At 40.4% G+C, this 20,001-nt stretch overlaps 1 protein-coding gene across 9 annotated transcripts in view; it reads right to left on the bottom strand.

The window, feature by feature from the left end:
* ST7 (suppression of tumorigenicity 7) overlaps nucleotides 1-20,001 on the bottom strand; it is a 154,675-nt gene that overhangs the window by 66,993 nt on the left and 67,681 nt on the right. For all 9 annotated transcript variants that reach the window (XR_012654642.1, XM_075059152.1, XM_075059147.1 and 6 more), the window contains exon 2: nucleotides 5,836-5,918. Coding sequence is in view for 8 of the 9 variants with exons in the window: in XM_075059152.1 (XP_074915253.1) it covers nucleotides 5,836-5,918 (83 nt within the window). In the remaining variant the exon portion in view is untranslated. The remainder of the gene's footprint in view (nucleotides 1-5,835; nucleotides 5,919-20,001) is intronic.

Below are 20,001 nucleotides of genomic sequence, written 5' to 3'. Positions count from 1 at the left end.
TTTGATTTTGAAAAACCCTTATTGATGATTTCTAGAGATGCATGGCTATGAAAAAAACAACTTGTAGGTGACAAATATACTTGGGTTAAGTAAGAGCCGGTTAATCACTCATCAGAAGTCTTCATTTCATTTCATAAGAAGTATTATTTCAGATACTTGCTTTAGAGTTTTTTTTACTCTTGGTTTTCTGTGCAGGTACTTCTCCTCCCCAGTGCAATGAAAACATTACAGTCATCCTCTTTCTTATCTCTGCTCTCACACACAGACAATCCCAGATCATTTTATTTCTCTGTGTTGCAACAAATCTATTCTGCATCACTTGGATATCTGATCTTCCTGCCTGTTTTTTCAGAACAGATATTCAATCATAAATGCGTCAGTTCACAAGGGATGGTTCTGATGGTGGTTCTCACTGAACCAAGTAGCGATGTCTATCAGCGATTTGAATTATGCTTTCCTGTTTATCATAGCCGAGACAGGCATCCTCTCTTACAGCGAACACTCTCTGCAGTCCTCTCCTAGTGTATGTGTATTGAGTCTTCAACAGAAGCATTAAAGGATTTTGTTTGCTGGCAACTTGCATAGCTCAGAGTTCTCATTCAGCCTCATAATGAGGCTTCCAGGTCTCGGAGGAGTAAGATTTGGAGTATTCTTCTAATACAAGGGGTGTATACAAGGTAACAATTGATGTACTGGATTTAAATGAAACTTACTCTCTTGAGGAACAGCATAACGATAGTAGAACTTGATTCCATGGTTAAGCCTATTTGATAAATAAAACAGGACCACAGCACAGGTTTGGCTGGCTCAGTCATCCGTGCTGTTTGTTTGCTAGCACACTTCCTGGCCTGTGACAACTGTCCCAGGCAATGACTGGACGTGTTCTAGGGATATCACAGCCCAGGGGCTGTTTCCAGTAGACAGTGTGGAAAAGATCATCCTGTTTTGGGAGGCAAGAGTGTTTATCCGTATGGATGTGACTATATAATGCTACTTGCCTTCTGACAAAGAAAGCCCCTGGTCTATTTTATTTAGCTGTTACGGGTAGCCAGTAACTCAAGCAGATCCTCCAGTCCTGCCCAGCTTTGCCCTAGGAAACAGTACACCTCTGACCATGCTCTCAGTGTTCTTAACAGCAGTCTCGAAGGCTATGCAGCCCCATTCCTTCAGGATGAAATACACCCATTTAGCATCCTCTTAGACTCTGCTCCTGGTTACTGAACCCCCACTTGTCTTACCCCAAGTAGTCAGCATAAGAAGATACATGCAGTGCTAATGAGCAGCTTATTAAAAAAAAATAGCTATTTACTTACACTTCATCAACCTCTGGAAATACAGATATAGGAAAGAAAATAATGTATTGCCTGGACTAAGCATAGTCATTCTCTCCACACTGGGTAGACCCCAAATACTTATGATACCTTTCTCTTGTCTGTGGACTGGGTTATAGCCTGTCTTCCTACAGACCCTTCCTCTCTCACCTGCTGCACCCTGGCAAGTGTTTCCAGTTTTTTAGGAACTGCCTACAAGGACTCTGCCCTCCCTGACCTGTCAGCCTCCACTGAGCAGAGCAGAAACTTTGAACAATTACCACGTATCACTTTTCAGCTGCCAAAGATTGTCCCTGCACAATTGTCAGACTTTCCTGGAGTCTGTGGCAACACCCAGAACTCAGTCACCTCTCTGCCCCTCTGCAGCAGACTACACAAAGGTAACCAAGCAAGCAGAAGAACAATTAACATCTACAGAAAATAAGACAGGTCCCTTCTGTGTTACTCAGGTCCTCTCTCAGACTTCATGTATTAGTACCATTGGCTATAAAAGGCTGGGACTGTCACATACTATACACATACTAGGGTAGTAGCAGACAGTCCAGCTGCTCAACGCTAGCCAGCGTGTAGACTCAGCACTCATTCTCTACCTCTGTAGACTGCCTTTCTAATTCTTATCTCTGAAAGACCTGGTATTTGTTCATTGCAGAATGCTTCTCAGCGTGTAGCAGAAACTCTTACTCTTGTCCCAAGCTCTGAAATAGAATAATGGGGCATTCTTGGTGGAGATTCAAGACTGGGGTTCACTTCTGCCTGTGCTTTGTTAGAACTAAGACTCCATCAGTTTGCAGTGCAAACGCCACCCGCACTTGCTAACCAACTTTCACTCTGGTGATAACTGTATGTTAAATACGTGGCCTTATTTAGAAATCTCAGTGGCATTTACATAGTTCCAGTTCATAGCATTTACTGGACGTCAGTTGTGTTTCATGACAGTTTTATTACCCTACCTGTAGAAAACCTTAGCCTCTCAGACACTGAATACAATGAGGCTCATTGTATTCTGTGAGACAGAATCCTGTTTTTTTACTGGATTAAAAGTAACTGTGGTGGAACCAAGTTTCCAATACAGTATTTCCAATGCAGCTTTGGACTTAATTTGGTTCCTATTTTTGATGCCTAAAATAGTGCAGGGATGAATTTAATATATGCTAAATTGTTCATTTTAAACTATGTGCTGTAGTCAAGTAATTATTAAGGAGAATGCTTGAGATAGAAAAGTATTTTCTGTACAGTTCTGAGCTATCCAGAAAAGCAAAAAGGTCTGAAATCCTTGCTTCATTTAAGTCACATCGCCTACAGCAAGGCCAGAATTTTACCTAACGAATGAGAACAAAGTAATAGACAAAATAAGATGGGAGAGTAGTGTTTTGCAAAGGAGTCACGCAGCATGCAATTGCCCAAAGCTGAACTCTGCAGAGTCATTGTTTCATGACCCAAACATGAAATAGGAAAAGCATTCACTTTCCCATCAGTTACCACACTTCTGAAATGATGGAATTTTCCATCATTTCATAACCTGCAGTGCTGTGATTTCTCCTTCTGATTAGGAATTGCAGCCAACTGATAATGGAAAGAAATCTGCCAGACCATATGGTGGAAAATTCCAAGGAATGTTACTACACCTAGTCTGAAAAATAGTCCTGCAATGTAGATTTGACAAGAGAATGTTTATTTTATAAAAGAGTTTCACTTAATACCATTAGTAGGACTAAGAATCTTTTAGAACTGCAGATGCTGTGTAGTGTGACAGATAAGTGTGTGGTAATGTAGGCAACTCAGCATGTTACAGGGCCATTGGTAAACAGCAAGATTATTAAGAAATAATTAATATGAAGCACTATGGGGCTAGTGACGGGCTAGTACTACCTCACTAGAACCTACTCAGCTGTCTTTCCTGATGCATGGTCTGTTCAACTTGCAGCTTCTTCTCTCCATGACCATGTCTGCTGAGTTCCTTTCCCATCATCCAATTTACAGACCACTTGTTCCTCTCAGCACAGACACCAGCCCATACAATCTAGGGTTCCTGCTGTTACCTGCCTGGCCTATATACCTTTTGCACACTTAGGATGGTGGCATATGAACAGCAGACTACAACTGACAGCAGTGGTGAAGGTCCACAAAAAAAGGCTTTCGATCTTCTTTCAGCCTGTGCCTACACCTCCATCACCTCACTGTTCCTTCAACTTGTTCATAATGGACTTTGTCATGCAGCATGAAGTGAATTTTTTCAGTTAAGGCTCACTCAGTCTAATCTCTTCTTGGAAGGCCTCTATCGGTGCCCTTTTGCCCCTTCTTCATATCACAGTCTTGAATACTCCTTGCCACTGCCTTCCTGTACTTTCCATCAAAGTACAGCACTTTTAGAAATTTCTTGCTCACAAGTCTCCTACTGAGCTCATTCCTCAGAAATTGCCTTCATGACTACAATATAAAATGTACCTACATTTGCAATCATGCTATACACAGAATTTAGTTACAGGTAATTTAGTCTCTCTTCAGTGTTTTTGTTCCTGTTTGATTCTGTAAGGTATTTCTATAGGGCACAAACTGCCTTTTTCTTGCCACCTCCTCCTGCTGTCTTCACTCTCTAACAACAAGTATGGAATTGTGCCTGTGGAACCCATGTTATTTCTCTCATTCCTTCTCATCTTGGCGGTGATGGTGGGGCCTGGCTTTTTGAATGTTTCTTCTTGCTGAGTGAATGTAACATTCAGTATTTTCCTCCCATACATTTGAGTGAGTTGTGCTGAATTGAATCGAAGTCTTACAGGTCTGGCTCCTGGTCATATTCTGAAAGATCTGCTGATGTCTCTGGAGCTCTGTCCTGTGCTTTGGGGCTCAATCCATACAAGGATGATGAATGCCCAAGGTGCAGACATTAAGTAATTGACTTCTGCTACAAGGAAACCCCAGAGCAAGGCACAGCAGCAGCACACCTGATGCTTTATACCTGAAATCATCTAAGTGATGAGAACTCACAGGCATTCAGGAGTCAAAGACGCCATTTCTTTGCCTACACCAGCTACAGGCAATGTGGAAGTGAGAGGTGTGGATTTCCCACACCAAACATACAGTTTAGTCAGGATCCTAGCTGCTTTCAGGTTTCTCTGAGGTCAGTAGATCCGAGGTGATGTGAACCAGCCCCTAGCCATGCCCCTCTCTTTCCACTTACCACTACAGTAACTACACTCCTAAAATTGGTCTCATTGGTCTTCCAATTACATGCCTAGTTTGGTATGGTGAGGGAGGGTCTACAGCTGGTATCCAGCAGATTTTAAAAGTGTCCAACTTGTTTTAGACAAAGGACCTAAGACAGACTGAACAAACAAGACTAAACAAAGACAACCTTCCCCTGAGGAGGGGACGTGGAGAGGGAGGTGCTGGTCTCTTCTCCCTGGCATCCAGTGACAGGACACGTGGGAATGGTTCAAAGCTGCGCCAGGGGAGGTTTAGACTGGGCATTAGGAAGCATTTCTTTACCGAGAGGGTGGTCAAACACTGGAACAGGCTTCCTAGAGAGGTGGTTGATGGCCCAAGCCTGTTAGTGTTGTAAGAGGTATTTGGACAATGCCCTTAATAACATGTTTTAGCTTTTGGTCAGCCCTGAAGTGGTCAGTTGGACTAGATGATTATTCTATTCTATTCTATTCTATTCTATTCTATTCTATTCTATTCTATTCTATTCATTTGTATAAGTAGAAAGCCAACTCAGCAGTGAGGAAACAGAACAGTCCAGTATAAGCATAATACCTTAAGTACACCATGCGGATTCTTAGATTTTTTTACCTCCATTTGTTTCTATGAAGACATTAAATAAAATCCAGAGCAAATGCTCTGCTTTGGACTCCTGCACTGTGATGGTATTATGATTCACTCCACTGCATCAGTTTGCACAATGAAGCCCTCAGGGGTTAATATGGGAGAAGGGGTTTTTAAATGGTTTAAAAATACTCCTCAGACCTTTGAACAAATAGGCAGATATGTATTGAAAAAGATTTTTAAAGTGAAGATCTGAAATAATTATCCCTTGGAATCTTGGCACCAGAACAGGCTTCATTGGTAATAACCTGCTCGCTGTTTCCCTAATAAATCCTGCTGTAACTTTCTAAAAGGACCATGCTAATCTGAGATAGTGGTACCTCTCCTACTCTTCTTTTTACTGGTCTTTTTCTCTGTAGCACTTGTCAATGGAAACACTTAACTTGCAAACACTTGTTAGGAATTACTGTAGGGTCATTAGTGGGGCACATTGTCGTTCAAGACTTTTTTCTTCAAAGAAAGACACATAGCACTGAAACATTCTCTCTCTCTCTTTTTTTTTTGTTCCCACAGAAAAAGAAGTATGAATAAAGAAATATAAATTTTATGTACTGCAGAAATGTAAGTTTAAGGAAAAAAAAGAAAAAAAAAGACACCTATTAATCTGGATAAAGCCTGAAATCCCATTCTGGATAATGAAATCAATTTGTAAAGTGATATTAATATATCTACTACTTACCAAAATAAGTCCCGAGATTAATGAGGAAGTGCCTGTCAGGGCAACGTAGAACTTGGGGGTTAATGTGTTCAAAAACATACTCACTGAAAAAGAAAAGAGAGGAAACCATGAGTACAAGAGCAGGACATGTTCTCCACGTGCGTCCCCTCCTCCTCCCAACTGCTCTCCAACTTCAGATAAGCTACTACCTTAATTCTGATAAAGAAGACAGTTTAAAGAACATTCAGTTCCATCTGCCTAACACATGATAAAGCAGAGCATCAGACTGCCACATGCAGAATTTTGTTTTCACAATAGAGTCAATCACAAGGCATTGGAAAACAGTTGCACACATGTTTGGGTCTTTCCTATTCCAGTCAGTGCTCCACTGACACCGAATTCAGGATTCCCCATGAAATACAGAAGACATTTTATTATCTGCCTTTGTTACTCCATTGCAGTTAGAAATCTTAGGGGTCTCAATGTCCTGCATTCAACATCATCTCAATGTCCTGTATGTTCCTGGTGAAACTATCTGGACAAATTTTTAAAAGCGTTTTACTTCTCATTACCTTTGTTCCTCACTTATGAAGTAGGAGATAATCGCATTTCCCTAACTCATTCCACTGCATTAAAGTTGGTGAACCACTCTGTATGACAACAGTGAATAAATGCATAAAAGAGATTAGGAAAAGACGTAACTGGCTTTCTGGTAATTAAGGGTGAAAATCATGATAGCTGTCCACATAATCTGAAATCTAGGGCAGAAGCAAAGCCAGGCAAGCTGCAAGGAATGGCAATTCCATCTGTATGGGCTTCTGGAAATTCAAAGGGCTCTTCTAGTCATGTCACATTGTGGAAGCTGCTGAGAGAATCACCAGGTAGTCGAGTTCAGTCCCCTATTGAAAATCCCTATGGCCTTAAGAGAATAAAATAATGTTTTTATAGGTTTTGGATCTCCCTACAGAAGCTACTAGAGAGAACTGGAGCTCTTCCACTAAATTCTAGATGTTCAAAAACTCTCAGCTTCCCATCACCTCCATCTTCCACAACTGAAAACATTCTTTATTAAACTACTATGGAGGGTTAGAATGCCTTCTGTAAAAAAACCTATTGGTCTCATCCTTAACCAGTGCCAAAGCATTTATCATACATATATACATATATGTATATACATGCATATATATTTATACATATACACGCATCCATGACTGAAGAGGGAACTAACAATAGTTAGCAGCTAAGTTTAAAAGGCTTGTAGCAGACTACCCAACATTCATTAAAACGTGCTGATAAAAGCCCTGGATATGTAAGTTCATTCTGTTCCCTTTAGAAATGACACTTACTGAAATTAAATAACATGGAGCCAAAAAATGACGAGAAGACAAGAACAGCAGAATACAAATCATCAAACATATGATTAATTTTCCGTGACCAGTAAAACAGAAAATTGTTTTCCAGAAATGCATCACTAAAAGAGATTGAAACCCTGCAATTCAGCTGCTTTGTTTGGGTTTTGGCTGCATGTTTTCTTTATTTTTTTCTTGAAAAAGTCATAAACTGTTAAAATGGAAGTGTCATTTTCTGCTTCACTGGAGTAGCATTAAGCACCAAGCTGATATTGTAAAGAACTAGTTCAGTGGTTTTTAATTCCATCATTCATTTTCTTTCACAAATGAGATGGATGCCAGATTCTCAGCTAGTGTAAATCAGCATAACATCCCTAATTTTACTGTGTGCAACACAGCTACACTGATTTATGCCGGCTCTGGCTCAATAGTTGGGACTTTCCCACATCTTATTTCTTTTTTTTCTGTTCCCATTCTTTCTTCCTTTCTCTTTTTTTAATGTCTAATACAAGCCGACTTTGAAATACTAGTTTCTGCTTTCTCCAGCCCCAGTACCTGCTAAGAAGGAAGAGGAATGGAGAGACTGAAACAGCTTTGGCTTCTACCAACCACCATGTGTCCTTCAGAAGAAACATTCCTCATTCTGGAATGCAAACGTAAGCCAGAGACATAACCAAACTGTGTCACTGGGGAAATTTCAGACTGCCAGTGAAACTACTTCTTCTGCTTAGGTCAGTGTATTCCTGAGAGACAATATGCTATGATGGGGCATAGATGTCCATGTCCCCCATGTAGCACAGTGCTGCTGCAGTGCCAACAATAACATGAAAAGCCAGGCAGCAGGGGACTTCACAGAGGTGCTTTCTCTTACATTCCTCTGCCATAGCTTCACAGCTCATGGAATCCTGGAATTTTTCCTATTAAACTGGAAAATTTTTCCCATTACCCTGGAGGAAATTTGATTTCCAAAATTGTGAAGCCACCTAAGCCTCCTGTGTTTTAGAAGATTCCACAAGAGGATATCCGTTGAATAAGGATACAGTCTATATGCTTTAAATCCCTATTGCCTGTTTCACTAAGAAATGCTGCAAAGAGAACAAAGTTTCTTAAGCAGTGATGAGATACTCACTTATCATTACTGACTGCCATCAATAAAATTTCCTTTGGGAAATGCATCCCCATTTGGAAGAGCCCTCACAACAAATGAGCTCCATGGAGCTCATCAATGGAGTAGAATGAATGAGGCTTTTAAGAAATGCTGTTAGCTTTTCTCTGTGACCACTCTTTTACAAGCAATGTACACTGATTTATAGACAAAACCTCAGATCTGAACAGAAATAGGATTTTATTTAGCTGTCATTACTGCTTTCTTCTTTGCTTGCATGTATACTGGTGCTCCTTTATGCTCTTTACTATAGGCTGCTACAGTTCATCACTTTTACAGCTTAGTCGTGGGAACTGGCAAGGTGAACAGGTACGATGCTGGATGCTTTTAGGCTGTATGGGCCAGACTCCCAGCTAACTGGAATAGCTCAGCTGATTTGCTACAGTTGTACTCAGCTACCAGAGTTGCTTCTCTGGACTGTATCTTCCTAATCCTTTTGCCATTCTTCTTCCCACTCATTAAATATAAGAGTCTTCTGTTCCTTCACGAAAACTATCGACTTCTGCCAATTAACTACCCTCCCAGTTCCTTTGTCTCCATAAATATTATTAACAAAAACAAACACTTTCTAATAAGCAACATATCTCCAAAACAGTAAAACTAAGCACTGGAGGATCTGTGGTCAGACTATTTTTATTCTGAAGTCAACGAGAATTCAGTCATTGTTTCAGTGGAAACTACATCAAGGCTTAGTTCTCATAATATTAATCCCAAAAGTAAAAATCAACCCACTTTTGGGTTATCTGTTATATATCATTATCCAGAAGTGAGCATTTCTTTACAGTCAGCATTCTGACACTGGAGAAATCACTATCACACCCAATGTCTCCGTCCTGTAATGGACTCATGTTTCCTTCAGTGTGTTGCAGTAAACTAGAGCCATTAGATAATGCTAAGTGTCCATCTGCCTAAATTTGGATAGCAGTATTTTTCTTCTCTATTGCCATTTGATGAAGTAGCAGGACTGAGGAGCAGAGAGAGATTTCTGAGAAAAGAGAGCTGAAGATACCAGAAGATGGCTGCAGAATAAAGAAGCCAAGTAGAATCACCAGCAAAAGGTGGTACTGTAAGTCCTTTCCTCTGAATTCATAACATGCCAGTGTATGCCTAATTATTTCTGTCCGCAAAGGGAAGATGGTGCAGTTATTCAGCTTGGAGTATCATCTCTTGTTTGTAACTTGGTAGGACTTTAAAAGAGCAACTAATGAGTATCTAGAGAAAGAAACTTGCCTGATGTTCCTACAGTGCCAACTCATTTGAAATTACTGTCAAATCCCAATTATTTCCACAGGCTTCTGATGATTTATTTTAGGTGTGTTAGTAGAGATGATGGAATACAGTACAGCCTGTGTGTTTTTTTTTAAAAGAAAACCAGCATGACCTATAAATGCTGTCTAAACAAGCCACGCATGTCTGCTTGTAAGAGGCTCCTGGCCATACAAATACCAATCACCCTCTTTCTTCCCTTCTCTTTATTGCTTTCATATTAATCATGCTTGAGTCATCCAGAATAAGGCACTATTTACATTTCCAAAGGTGCCTAAGTTACATAGGTAAATCATTCCATCCTATTGTATAATATCTAGGGAAGGACTGTTATTTCGTTGTTAACTGTACATGCTCACAGAGATGAATTTACATCCTATACAATTCATGGCAGACAAGCTAAAAAAGCACACAAGTCATATCTAATATTCCCTGTTGAGGCTAATCAAAAGAGATGATTGAAATGTTCTTGAAAGCTGATGCCATTTCATTCCCATTATATATGTTATTCATTGCCAATACTCATGATTCATTCTCACCATGGGAATAAACAAGAGAGGAAAATCCAGATATTTTTCAAGCAACAAAATCCTCGAATTATGTAAAATGTATCACTCAACATGATAAAACACTATGTTGTTTTAAAAAATTCTTCAAGGACTTGAGGCATTCACATTTCAAGCATGTGAGGAACCACAGTAGGAGGGAAATACTGGGGTTAAATTGCTCAAGGTATCATGGTGCTGCTTTATCAGTTAATTACATTAGAAGATCATTAGGGGAGGGAGCATTGCAAACTACCTACAATTCCCACATGTGGATCTACTAAAATGACAGCCCCATTACCTACTTCTGAATGTGAGGTTATGTAGCTTGCACATCAAGGTGCAAGTAAAAATCTAATTGCAACGTTACATTAACCATATACACAAACAGATCAAGCAAAGAGAGGACTGCATCATTTATGGCACTTCTAAGAGGAAAAATAATTCCCCCAACAGAATGTTATCTTAAAATACAAATAAAATTAAATATATATCAATAACTTAGCATAAATAAAAAGATGAATTGCAGACCCAGAATTAAAGATCAAACATAAACAACAATCCAAATATACTGAAATACACATAAAAGCACAGCTCTTTTTGTGCCAGTATCTGTGCTCCTAAGTGAGACAAGGTTTCTGGGTACAGTAGTAACTTTTATAAGAACAAATAGCCAGAAAACAGAAAAGTTTATAGTCACAGAGCCCTTCTAGTGCATTACTGGTCCTTAAGTTATTATGGTTAAAATATGTGCATCCCTAAGAAATTTCGCTGCACTTTCTGTCTCCATCCTCCATAATACTTGCTTGGTATGCAGACCAATGCAAATTCTTGCAACACTAGTGCCATGAGCCCAAATCCTTTAGAGAGGCAAAAAGCTAAGAAACCTATCGTTGAAGACCTTTGACACAGCAATTCAGCTTCTTTTTACTGCAACCATCCATTCAAGCTGATGTTCAAACATGGTACAGAGGATGGGGCGGTGACCGGCATATTTCACAGGGGCCTCAGCATGGATTAATGCAGGCCCCTGATTCAAAGTTGTTGCAGCAGTGAAGAGCTCTTCTACCAAAGTGTCAGCAAAGAGGGCAAAATAAAGATCAATAAACTTCTTTTAATAAACGTATAACATTCCCCTCTCTGAGTACAAAGCACTGCATACACTTGACTTTGAACTATTTATACACAACCTTTTTGAACACTCTAACCCATCCCTCGTAAGAATGTTAACAATACACTTTGGGGAAAACATGCTAGGGTCAGGCTGAATTACATGTTATATACTATGATGGCCTCCAGCTCAATATAAATACAAACCCCACTAGATGTAATGCTAGCCCAGGGTATTGTCTCAGAAAAAAATGTCTTTTACCATTTACCAGGGTTTTCCCTGGGAAACTACTAAGATTTTTTTTTTTAACTTCTTCAGACTTCCTGAAGAAATTACCAAAGAAGAAGTAAGCATTCAAAAGTTTAAGAATGCTGCAGAGTGAGTTTCATTTTTACTTGTTGCAAATGCTACACAACTTCCTTCTATAAGGCCTTTGTGTAGATCTGTTTTCAAAACTTGAAAAAAATTGTCACTCAGAAAGAAACATGTGGCTGTTCCAGGCAGAAACAGCTGGTGTCTGTGCTGTGCACAAAGAAATCCAGATGCCCACTCAGTTTGTTCAACCACTTACTCTTGTCCTAAAGGCATGAGGCTGAATGAGAGTCACGTTCAGACGTCTGGAGCCTAAGCTAACGGCCAGTGAAGTTGTCCGTTGCTCTCAACGAATGCTGGATCAGAGCCCAGGTGAGAGAAAATGGTGACGTGCCAAAAGCTACCTATTACTTCAGATAAATAATGAATTCTGATTAACTACGTAGTTGTGCATCATCAAAGTTCTGCCTTACAGATATTTCTAATTAGTGAAATAAAACTTTCTGAAGACCACCACACTCTCTCTTCCACAATTCCACATCTTAAATGTAGGTTTTCCCTTTCAACAGAATACCTTTACCACGATAAAAAGGGAGAGTGAGCAGGGATGGTCTATTCTGGAGAGAAGTTGTGTATCATCGGAGAGGCTTTCAGCACAAAGCTCAGCCCAAAGATAAGAAAGAGCAGAAGGCAATAATACAGTACCAGTTCCAGGTCAAAAACATTCAAGTTCATTTACTTAAAACTGAAAAATAAAAAATTTTGAATGTTACAGGTGACAGCAATAACATTTTCTCCACTTTGTGACCCAGTGGCCCACTGAGCAAATTATATCTAGCACAGAAAACTGAAACAAATCTTAGCAAACGCAGTCCGTCTTTTCCCAACAACCCTGCCTGAGGATCGCTAACAAATTCAATTGAATCATTCTCCTCAACATTTTAACACAGTAAATATCTGAAAACCAAGGTGACACAATGATAAGCGCTGGCCTGCTTCTCAACACCAGGTCTATATTCATGTTATAATGTCCAAAAGTTATCGGATCAGTCAAAATCCTGTCTCAGAGAGTGCATTAACAGTTCAGCCTGTTAGACATTAAGATTGCTCATCCCCACTGAGAATAATATACAGGGAAACATAATTGATAAGAGACGAGAGCCATCACAGAACGGAGGGCAGAAGGACATACAGGTGAATCAAGAAAACCAGATCTGGAAGACAAAAAACCCACTTAGATGCTACTATGACTTAGGAAAGGGAAAAGAAATGAAAACCAGATTAGAGATAGACAAATATAATACAGAGATGAGTTAAAAGAAAATTTAAAAATGGAATGGCGATAAAAGTAACATGCATAGAAAGAAGATGATAGAGACAAGAACAGCAAAAGCAAAAAAGACACACAAGAAATGACATATGCAACATGAATCTAAATAAAGGCTATTTTTACTTTAGCAAAAGATGGTTTGCAATTCAGAAGTATCTTTTCACTGGGAGAAATAAGACTGCCAACAATAACAGCTTTGGTCATTCAGGAAGAGATACCGTCAACAAGTTATTCCTTGGTATCAAATACACTCCAAAGCCTTGTCTCACAAACTAAGGCACTTAACACAAGATGCCACTAAAGATTCCCGTTCTCAACTATATTTTCCCAGAGTGACCTGCTAAGGTCAGCTGCTACACTTTCCCCCAGGAACAGGCAGGCTGGACATAAAAGTACAGGGTGCACTATACCCACCCCAAGAAAAATGTTCTCTCTTGTGAATTTAAACACTAAAACCAACTTAGGATAGTGAGACTCAAGCACAGGTTTTTGCTATTGCATTTGTCTGAGATCATGAACTCCCTACCTCGTGGATTTGGGGAGAATAAAAGTATGGATAAAAAAAGATCAACTTTCCCCCATGAAAGCAGCTATTATAATGCAAATTTGCTGCCATATAGTTGTCCCTGCCAAGGGACAGGGACATTCCCTCTTGCTCTCACAATGCAGTGGTGACATGAGTTAATTACTCAGCTCCTGTTAATTGCAGAGCACGATGCATGAACACCAAGATTTGTTAATATATTGGCAGCAAAAAACCCATTTAAAAAAAAACCCAAAACAAAACCAAAAAAAACCCCAGAGCATTTCCATTTAAAGAAAAAGAAAATGAGGGAGAAACCCTTTCCTGGGCTTTTACAGCCCTCAGCTGTCAAAGATTGAACTCCTGTGCATTTCTTTATGACCATTACAGTGTCCTAACGCTAAAAGCAGACTCCTGGTATTAATAATGTACAAGTGGAAGGGAGGAACTGGGCCAAATAAGAATGAGGCACAAAAGATGAGCAATGACGTATTGAGTAGAGATATTAATATCTGGATTTTTTGAGCTGTGGATGTGTAAAATTGGGTTGTTGCTTGGTTCTTAAGTCAAATTCTCTTGCAACACTTTCAACATCAATTCTTCTAAAATCAGGTTGCTTGCAAACTGATTTGAAACGCTGTCATTATACACATCTCCCCTGCAGATTTTAAAGTTTCAAGAAACCTATGAGTCCTTGTCTTAATTTTTACTTCAGTGTTGCACTGCACGAGGAAGCGCTCTCTCAGATTTGTGATGGGGGATTTCCTTCACTGTGCAATGGTACAAGGTGTCTTTGTAGGCAGAACCAGTCCAGATACTGGAGAAGGCACCTTCACAGTTAGCTTGCGGTTTCCTTTTCTAATCACACACATATCAGCATGTGTGTGTATCAGCAATTTCCCCAACACAAAAGCAGGGGAAATCCTGATGTGATGCTACAGTCAAATGAGGATGCATTCCCTGATGGTCTCCCATGTGACTGCAGAGTATCACCGTGTATAGACATCTTCTACCTTCTTTTAGATACACATTTGTAAGAGAAAGCTGAGATCTTCAGAGTACAGCTGTTGCACGGTTTATGAGGTGGATGATTTTAAGACTTCTAAGTCTTCAATTTAAGGCACACAGCAATTGGGCTCTACTGAAAATCAATAGCAATGTACTTCATTGCAAAAATGTACCTAAGAACTGCAACAAAATTACCGTATTCTCCACTCTGCACCCCAAAGTGTTCAAACAAATCTGTATTTTAGAATTATTCTTACCATCAACTAATCATTCACGTAACTGAACTGATAAACAGCTTTATCCAGTTTGGACAGGCACTGTTTGTGAAGTCAAATCTACACCTTAACTGTTGCTTATTCTGAGGCATTACACAGATTTATGTGGTTTAGCCTTTCAAAGCTGTATTAAAACAAAAGCCAATTACTAAACCTCATTATCTGGAATCATTTAAGACAATTAATGGCTTTTGTTCCAAGTGCCAGATCAGCACAGTTCTCTCAATGGAACAGGGTAAGTTTTGCCCTCTTCTTTCACGCAACACTCAGGGAGGTAAGAGCTCCATTAAATCTTTTTGATTTTGGTTCATTAGCTGTCTAAAGAATACCCTAAACTAAAAGTTTGCCACAGTGATTAATTCCAATGCCACAGATAACAAAGGCTAATCTACTCTAGAAAGACAAATCATGCAAAGAGTTTTCACCACCAACTACTGGCATTCCACAAAAGAGAAAATATCCCATGGGTTCCCATTATCCAGGAACGCTAAGACAAAAAGAGGCACATGAACAAAGCACCCTCGGCTGCCCTGCAGCCTCCTTTTGTGCCTCCTTTTGTTCCAGGCAGGATTTGATATGAGCGCTAAACCTACAGATATGAGCAGTGCTGCATCTTCCATCCTTGCTTGTGTGTTGCATTCATAGGCATACAAGGACGAGGATCATCATACTTTGTGCAGCCAAAAAAATCATCAGCAATGAAAAAAATTCAGAAAATATGGCTGAAATTTGCATCTTGGCTGAAATTTTTACTATTTTTTCAGATACCTTTTTTTTTTTTTTTATTCTGGAGAAATATTCTGTTCCAGACATTTCTGTTCTAACCTTGATAGCCTCACTCTATATAGCACATCTATTCCAAGAGTCTCCAAGATGCTGATCTCTTCACATACAAGAAATTGCAAGGTGCTTCTTGGAATGGAGGTGATTGGAAAACATTTTCATAATTAGAGCCAGCAATCTCCTGAAAACTCCCTGGAGATCTACAATAGCTAATATCATTATCCTGTCATTGAAGACTCATCTATGCTTCCTACTTACAGAATCAATAGGGTGTTCATGCCATTTTTCTCCTACGAGAAGTTTCTACCTGTGATAAATTTCTGTATTAGGCAGGGATTTTTTCTGCAGTAATTGATGGTCTAGGTAATGTGCCACAAAAAGAAGGGGAAAAAGAATTTTCCAATGAGTGTGTTTCATTATTCTTATGTATCTAATAATCAACTTTCCCCTTCAAGGCATCTTAAAGCTGAGTGACTCACACAGTAATTGCACCAAATGGAAAAGAAGACAAGTTAAGTAGAAAACTTTTACCTCTTTGCCTCCATTTTGGGGTGTTTCAAAGAAAGCATAGCAGCAGGTTTGACAAGTGCTGTATAATTTCCATTGTCTACTACTCTCTCGGGACACCCAAAACTTATTAAAATGGAAAAGGCTCTGCGGTAACTCTGTAGACAGAACTGCAATCTGCATTCAGGACCTGACTGATGAGGAGACAAACTTCGGGGGAGGATTTTGCATAATAAAGATTTTCAGTAGAGTGAGCTCCAGAGAAAGAATTTCCAACCAAATGCACAGAAAATGGCGCAGCAGAGGCTAAGGGAGCACCCCTCTCACACAGCCTTACGGATGTATAGCTGGATGTATAGACTTTTAAAACACAATCATCTTGTTGCTGGCATGATCCTCCTGTCCTTACAGGCAGCGAGTCTCTCTCCAGTGCAATTTCCTCCAAAGGTCTCGCGTGCCCGCTAGACAAAACTGGACTGTCTATAGTTTTAAAGCTTGTTTTGTTTCATGAGAAGACAAATAAAATGCCACTTAGACTACCTCATTAACATTAACAATAATGATGTTATTTGATTTAGCCTTTGATGAAATCCCAGGAGAAAAGGCAGCGCAAGACACCCACTATTGTTCTTACTGAATATTTGATGGTTTTAATTCCAAACATGGGCCGTGGCTGACCTGGCTGAAAGCAACTGTGAAATAGCATCCTGACCAATAGAGTCTTCCTCAGTTTTCCTTTCTTCTGTTTAAAATTAATTGATCTTTTCAGAGGTGGGTCTCCTCATGAAGGCAGGAGGGACCACAGACGAAGTGGGGCAGGACTCGCAGGCAGAACTCAGCGGGGCTGCGTTAGAGCCGTGCAGAGCTGCCACTCGACCTGGCGCAGCAGTCGGGCTGCTCAGGAACACCGCAAAAATACACTAACCCCAGCACTCTCTGTTACCCACCAGCTACTGACAGATCTCTTTTCCTCTAAAGCCTAACAGCGTGGAGAGAGAAGCAAAAAATGCAAGACTAAATTAGCCAAATGCAGCATACCTGATAGACGAGAAGCTTGCATGAGAAGTAACAAACACCTGCACGGGACTTACTACAACCTGTGTTCTTATCCCTGTTGTGGACCCAGTCAAATACTGTATTGGCTCTAACTTGAAAATTCAAAGCTGTGTTTGGAAGTTCCCATCTTTAGGGCCAGCCTGGAAGCTGTGAAAGTAAATGCCCATTTACCTGTCTGAATTCTCCAGGTGGACATCAAGAAGCTGAAGAATGCACCCCCACATTTTAGTAAATAACTCTGGGGCAATATTCTGCATGTCACGTTTTATCAAACTCCAGCTGGATTGCAGATACTGTGATGCAGAAAGCAGCTTAACAACAACAACAACAACAAGAACAACAACAAAGTATTTCTCTTTGTGATTAACAAGCTATGTCTTGTTTTTTGCACTGGTTTTTGCGCGTTGCCCTGTGAGAAAGATGCTGAGCTAAATGGAGGGCATGCCAGAAGCACGGCCAGTCAGCAACGCTGCTCTTCCCTTCCACAGCGTCATGCCGATCGGGGTCTCCAACAGGCAGGTAATGCCTGAAGAACCTCTTTGCAAGTTCCCCCCTTGACTCTGACTTGAGCTATGGGAACTCCGAGTTCCTCAAAAAATCAGGCCAAGATGGCTCAAATCAAATGTCTGCAATCAGAAACTGGTTTTGAAAGTCTGGCCAGGCAGACAGTGAGTCACCGAAGTGAGACGAAGCTCAGGAGCTCGGCTTTCCATTCTCCAGGGGGTGGCAAGACCTGAGCACTGAGCAAACCTGGTGACCGCTGCCTGTACTCATTTCCAAATGTGACGGAACACTACTTCGCCACTGCACCCAGTGACCAGAGAAGGCCGTGCTGCAAAAGCAGCCCACCAAAATGCTGTGATTTTCTTGCATCTGCTTGTTCCTCTTCTGTTCACGTTAGTATATCTAGGACTAGTAGCTATGGCTATGTTAATCCTCAGATACTGGTGGTTAATTATGATAATCACTGCATTGGGATTTTTTCTGCTGTCCTTTAAGTTGACCTACTCAGATCACCAGGGAAAAATTGTCTTTGAAGCTAAAACTTACCAGGTTTTCTCTTAATGCAGTAGCAAAAGTTTCTGGAATTTTTTTGGGGCTGGGGGGTAATGTCAGCAAAAAGATTCAACAACCGAGGGACCTCACATCCACTCCCAGGTTTTCCTAGACATGCGGTTAGGAACTAGCTTCTCTGGCCCTTGAGGAAGAGCAATAGGAAAGTGATCTCCAAGTGTGTGGCACACGGAGCTGATTCCCCTCTGAACACACACAGCTGAATGAGCAACTGCTTCAGCAGAAAAATCCAGAAGAAAACTTTGAGAATGGCAGAATACCAAAATCAATACAGCGATAGAGTCAAAGCGCACTCTGGTACAGAAAACTCAAAGAGGGAACGCAAAATTATTGTGGTAGACTACTTAACTTAATGCTTTCCAAAATGCTACTTGGCTCAGAAACAGAGAGATTCGGAACCTGCTAAGTGTGTTTAAGTGCTTGGAATTGTGGCATTTAAATGACCAACAAAACCCTTAATGGTCATTATTCAAAGCACGAAATACCACAGAGAGAAGGGCAGCTGACTTTCTGGCTAGAAGTGCCCATTAGAGAGATGCACTTAGGGATATATAATACCGAAGCAACACGGAATTTGCAATAAAGTTTGGCTTCTGCTCCCAGCTTCATGGCTGGCTTGCCTGCGAGTCTTTCAGTGCAGTGTTTTGGGGCTTGGGTTCCCTGCCTGTGCTTTGGGAAGAGACCTAAGTTAACATTTTGTGTGCAGAAGCAGCAGAGGTCTTTGCATTTATTTATAGCCCCCCTGTTGTTTTCTTCACTTACGTGTAGCACCTTCCTAAACACCAGCAAAGTCAATTGTTCTGGCCTTCTCCAAGGACTCTTTCTGGTAGGGTCACCCTCCAAACCGAGAAAGATTACAGAAAATAGCTGATCATATCCAAAGGAAGGTATTTATTTCATTTTGTGCTTTCCAGCAGACCTGATCTCGGTCCAGCCTGTCGCAGGACCGCACCGTAGTCTATGCTACGCTGGTCTGTGAAGCAGACTTGCCTGCTCTCACTATATAAAGGGGTTGGAAGATGAAGTTTTGATTAGAACAAAAAACTAACACAGCTTCGCAGGTTTAAAAACTCCCTACAGCAGTGAAAGTGAATGCTACATATAACCTACTGTGTTTGGGCTGGGCCTCCCTGTTTTTGGCTACCATCTCCCCATTTTCTTTGTTACTTTGTAAAAAGAAAAATAGCTCCCCAAAGGAGGTTCCTCTGAGCTCCAGCAACATTAGCACTATTAAAGTAAGGGTCCCTTGAAGAGCTCTTTTTTGTATTATGCAATTAATATTTCAGATGGTGAAGAGCTGCCCCTGAGCGGAAAGATCCCAAACTCTGAAAATCAGTAACATCATCAGTCGGGCATCCAGGAAAACCATCTGAGCTTGTTAAGGCATTGCTGCCTGAAGGAAACGGTGCGATGCCCGAATACGTGCTACAGCTCGCCGGCAAAGCCAAGCCCAGAGTTGATACTGGCAGCAGAAGCCGAAGGCAGGAGATGCCAATAGGTCTACTAGCTTGAAATGGTATCAAGAGATGTTACCATTTTGTAGCTGTGTTAAAAAATGTATTTGGCTGACATGCAGTGGGGCAAGATTTGTTTCCCTGTGCATGAATGCCTCAATAAAGAAATATTAAATTAACCCTTTCCCAAAAGCATTCACAATTTTCTCAGTGAAGCATAATACTAAAAAAAAAAATTAACTGTTTTTGAAAACCCAGATTTTTTTCCCATTAACAAGTCCTTTGCCCTGAAGACATCTGATTTTTAGATTTAATAAATAAATCCAATCTTCTTTTACCTGGGAGTTATGAACATGGCTTTGTGGAAAAAATGTACCTCCTGAATTGGAAATGTCGTAATATGTTTCTGGACTTCTCCAAAATGGTGGT

Source organism: Buteo buteo, chromosome 28 (assembly GCF_964188355.1).
Source record: "Buteo buteo chromosome 28, bButBut1.hap1.1, whole genome shotgun sequence".
Taxonomy (NCBI): domain Eukaryota; kingdom Metazoa; phylum Chordata; class Aves; order Accipitriformes; family Accipitridae; genus Buteo; species Buteo buteo.
The sequence above is the reverse complement of the archived record's forward strand: the minus strand, read 5'-3'. Positions and strand labels throughout refer to the sequence as shown.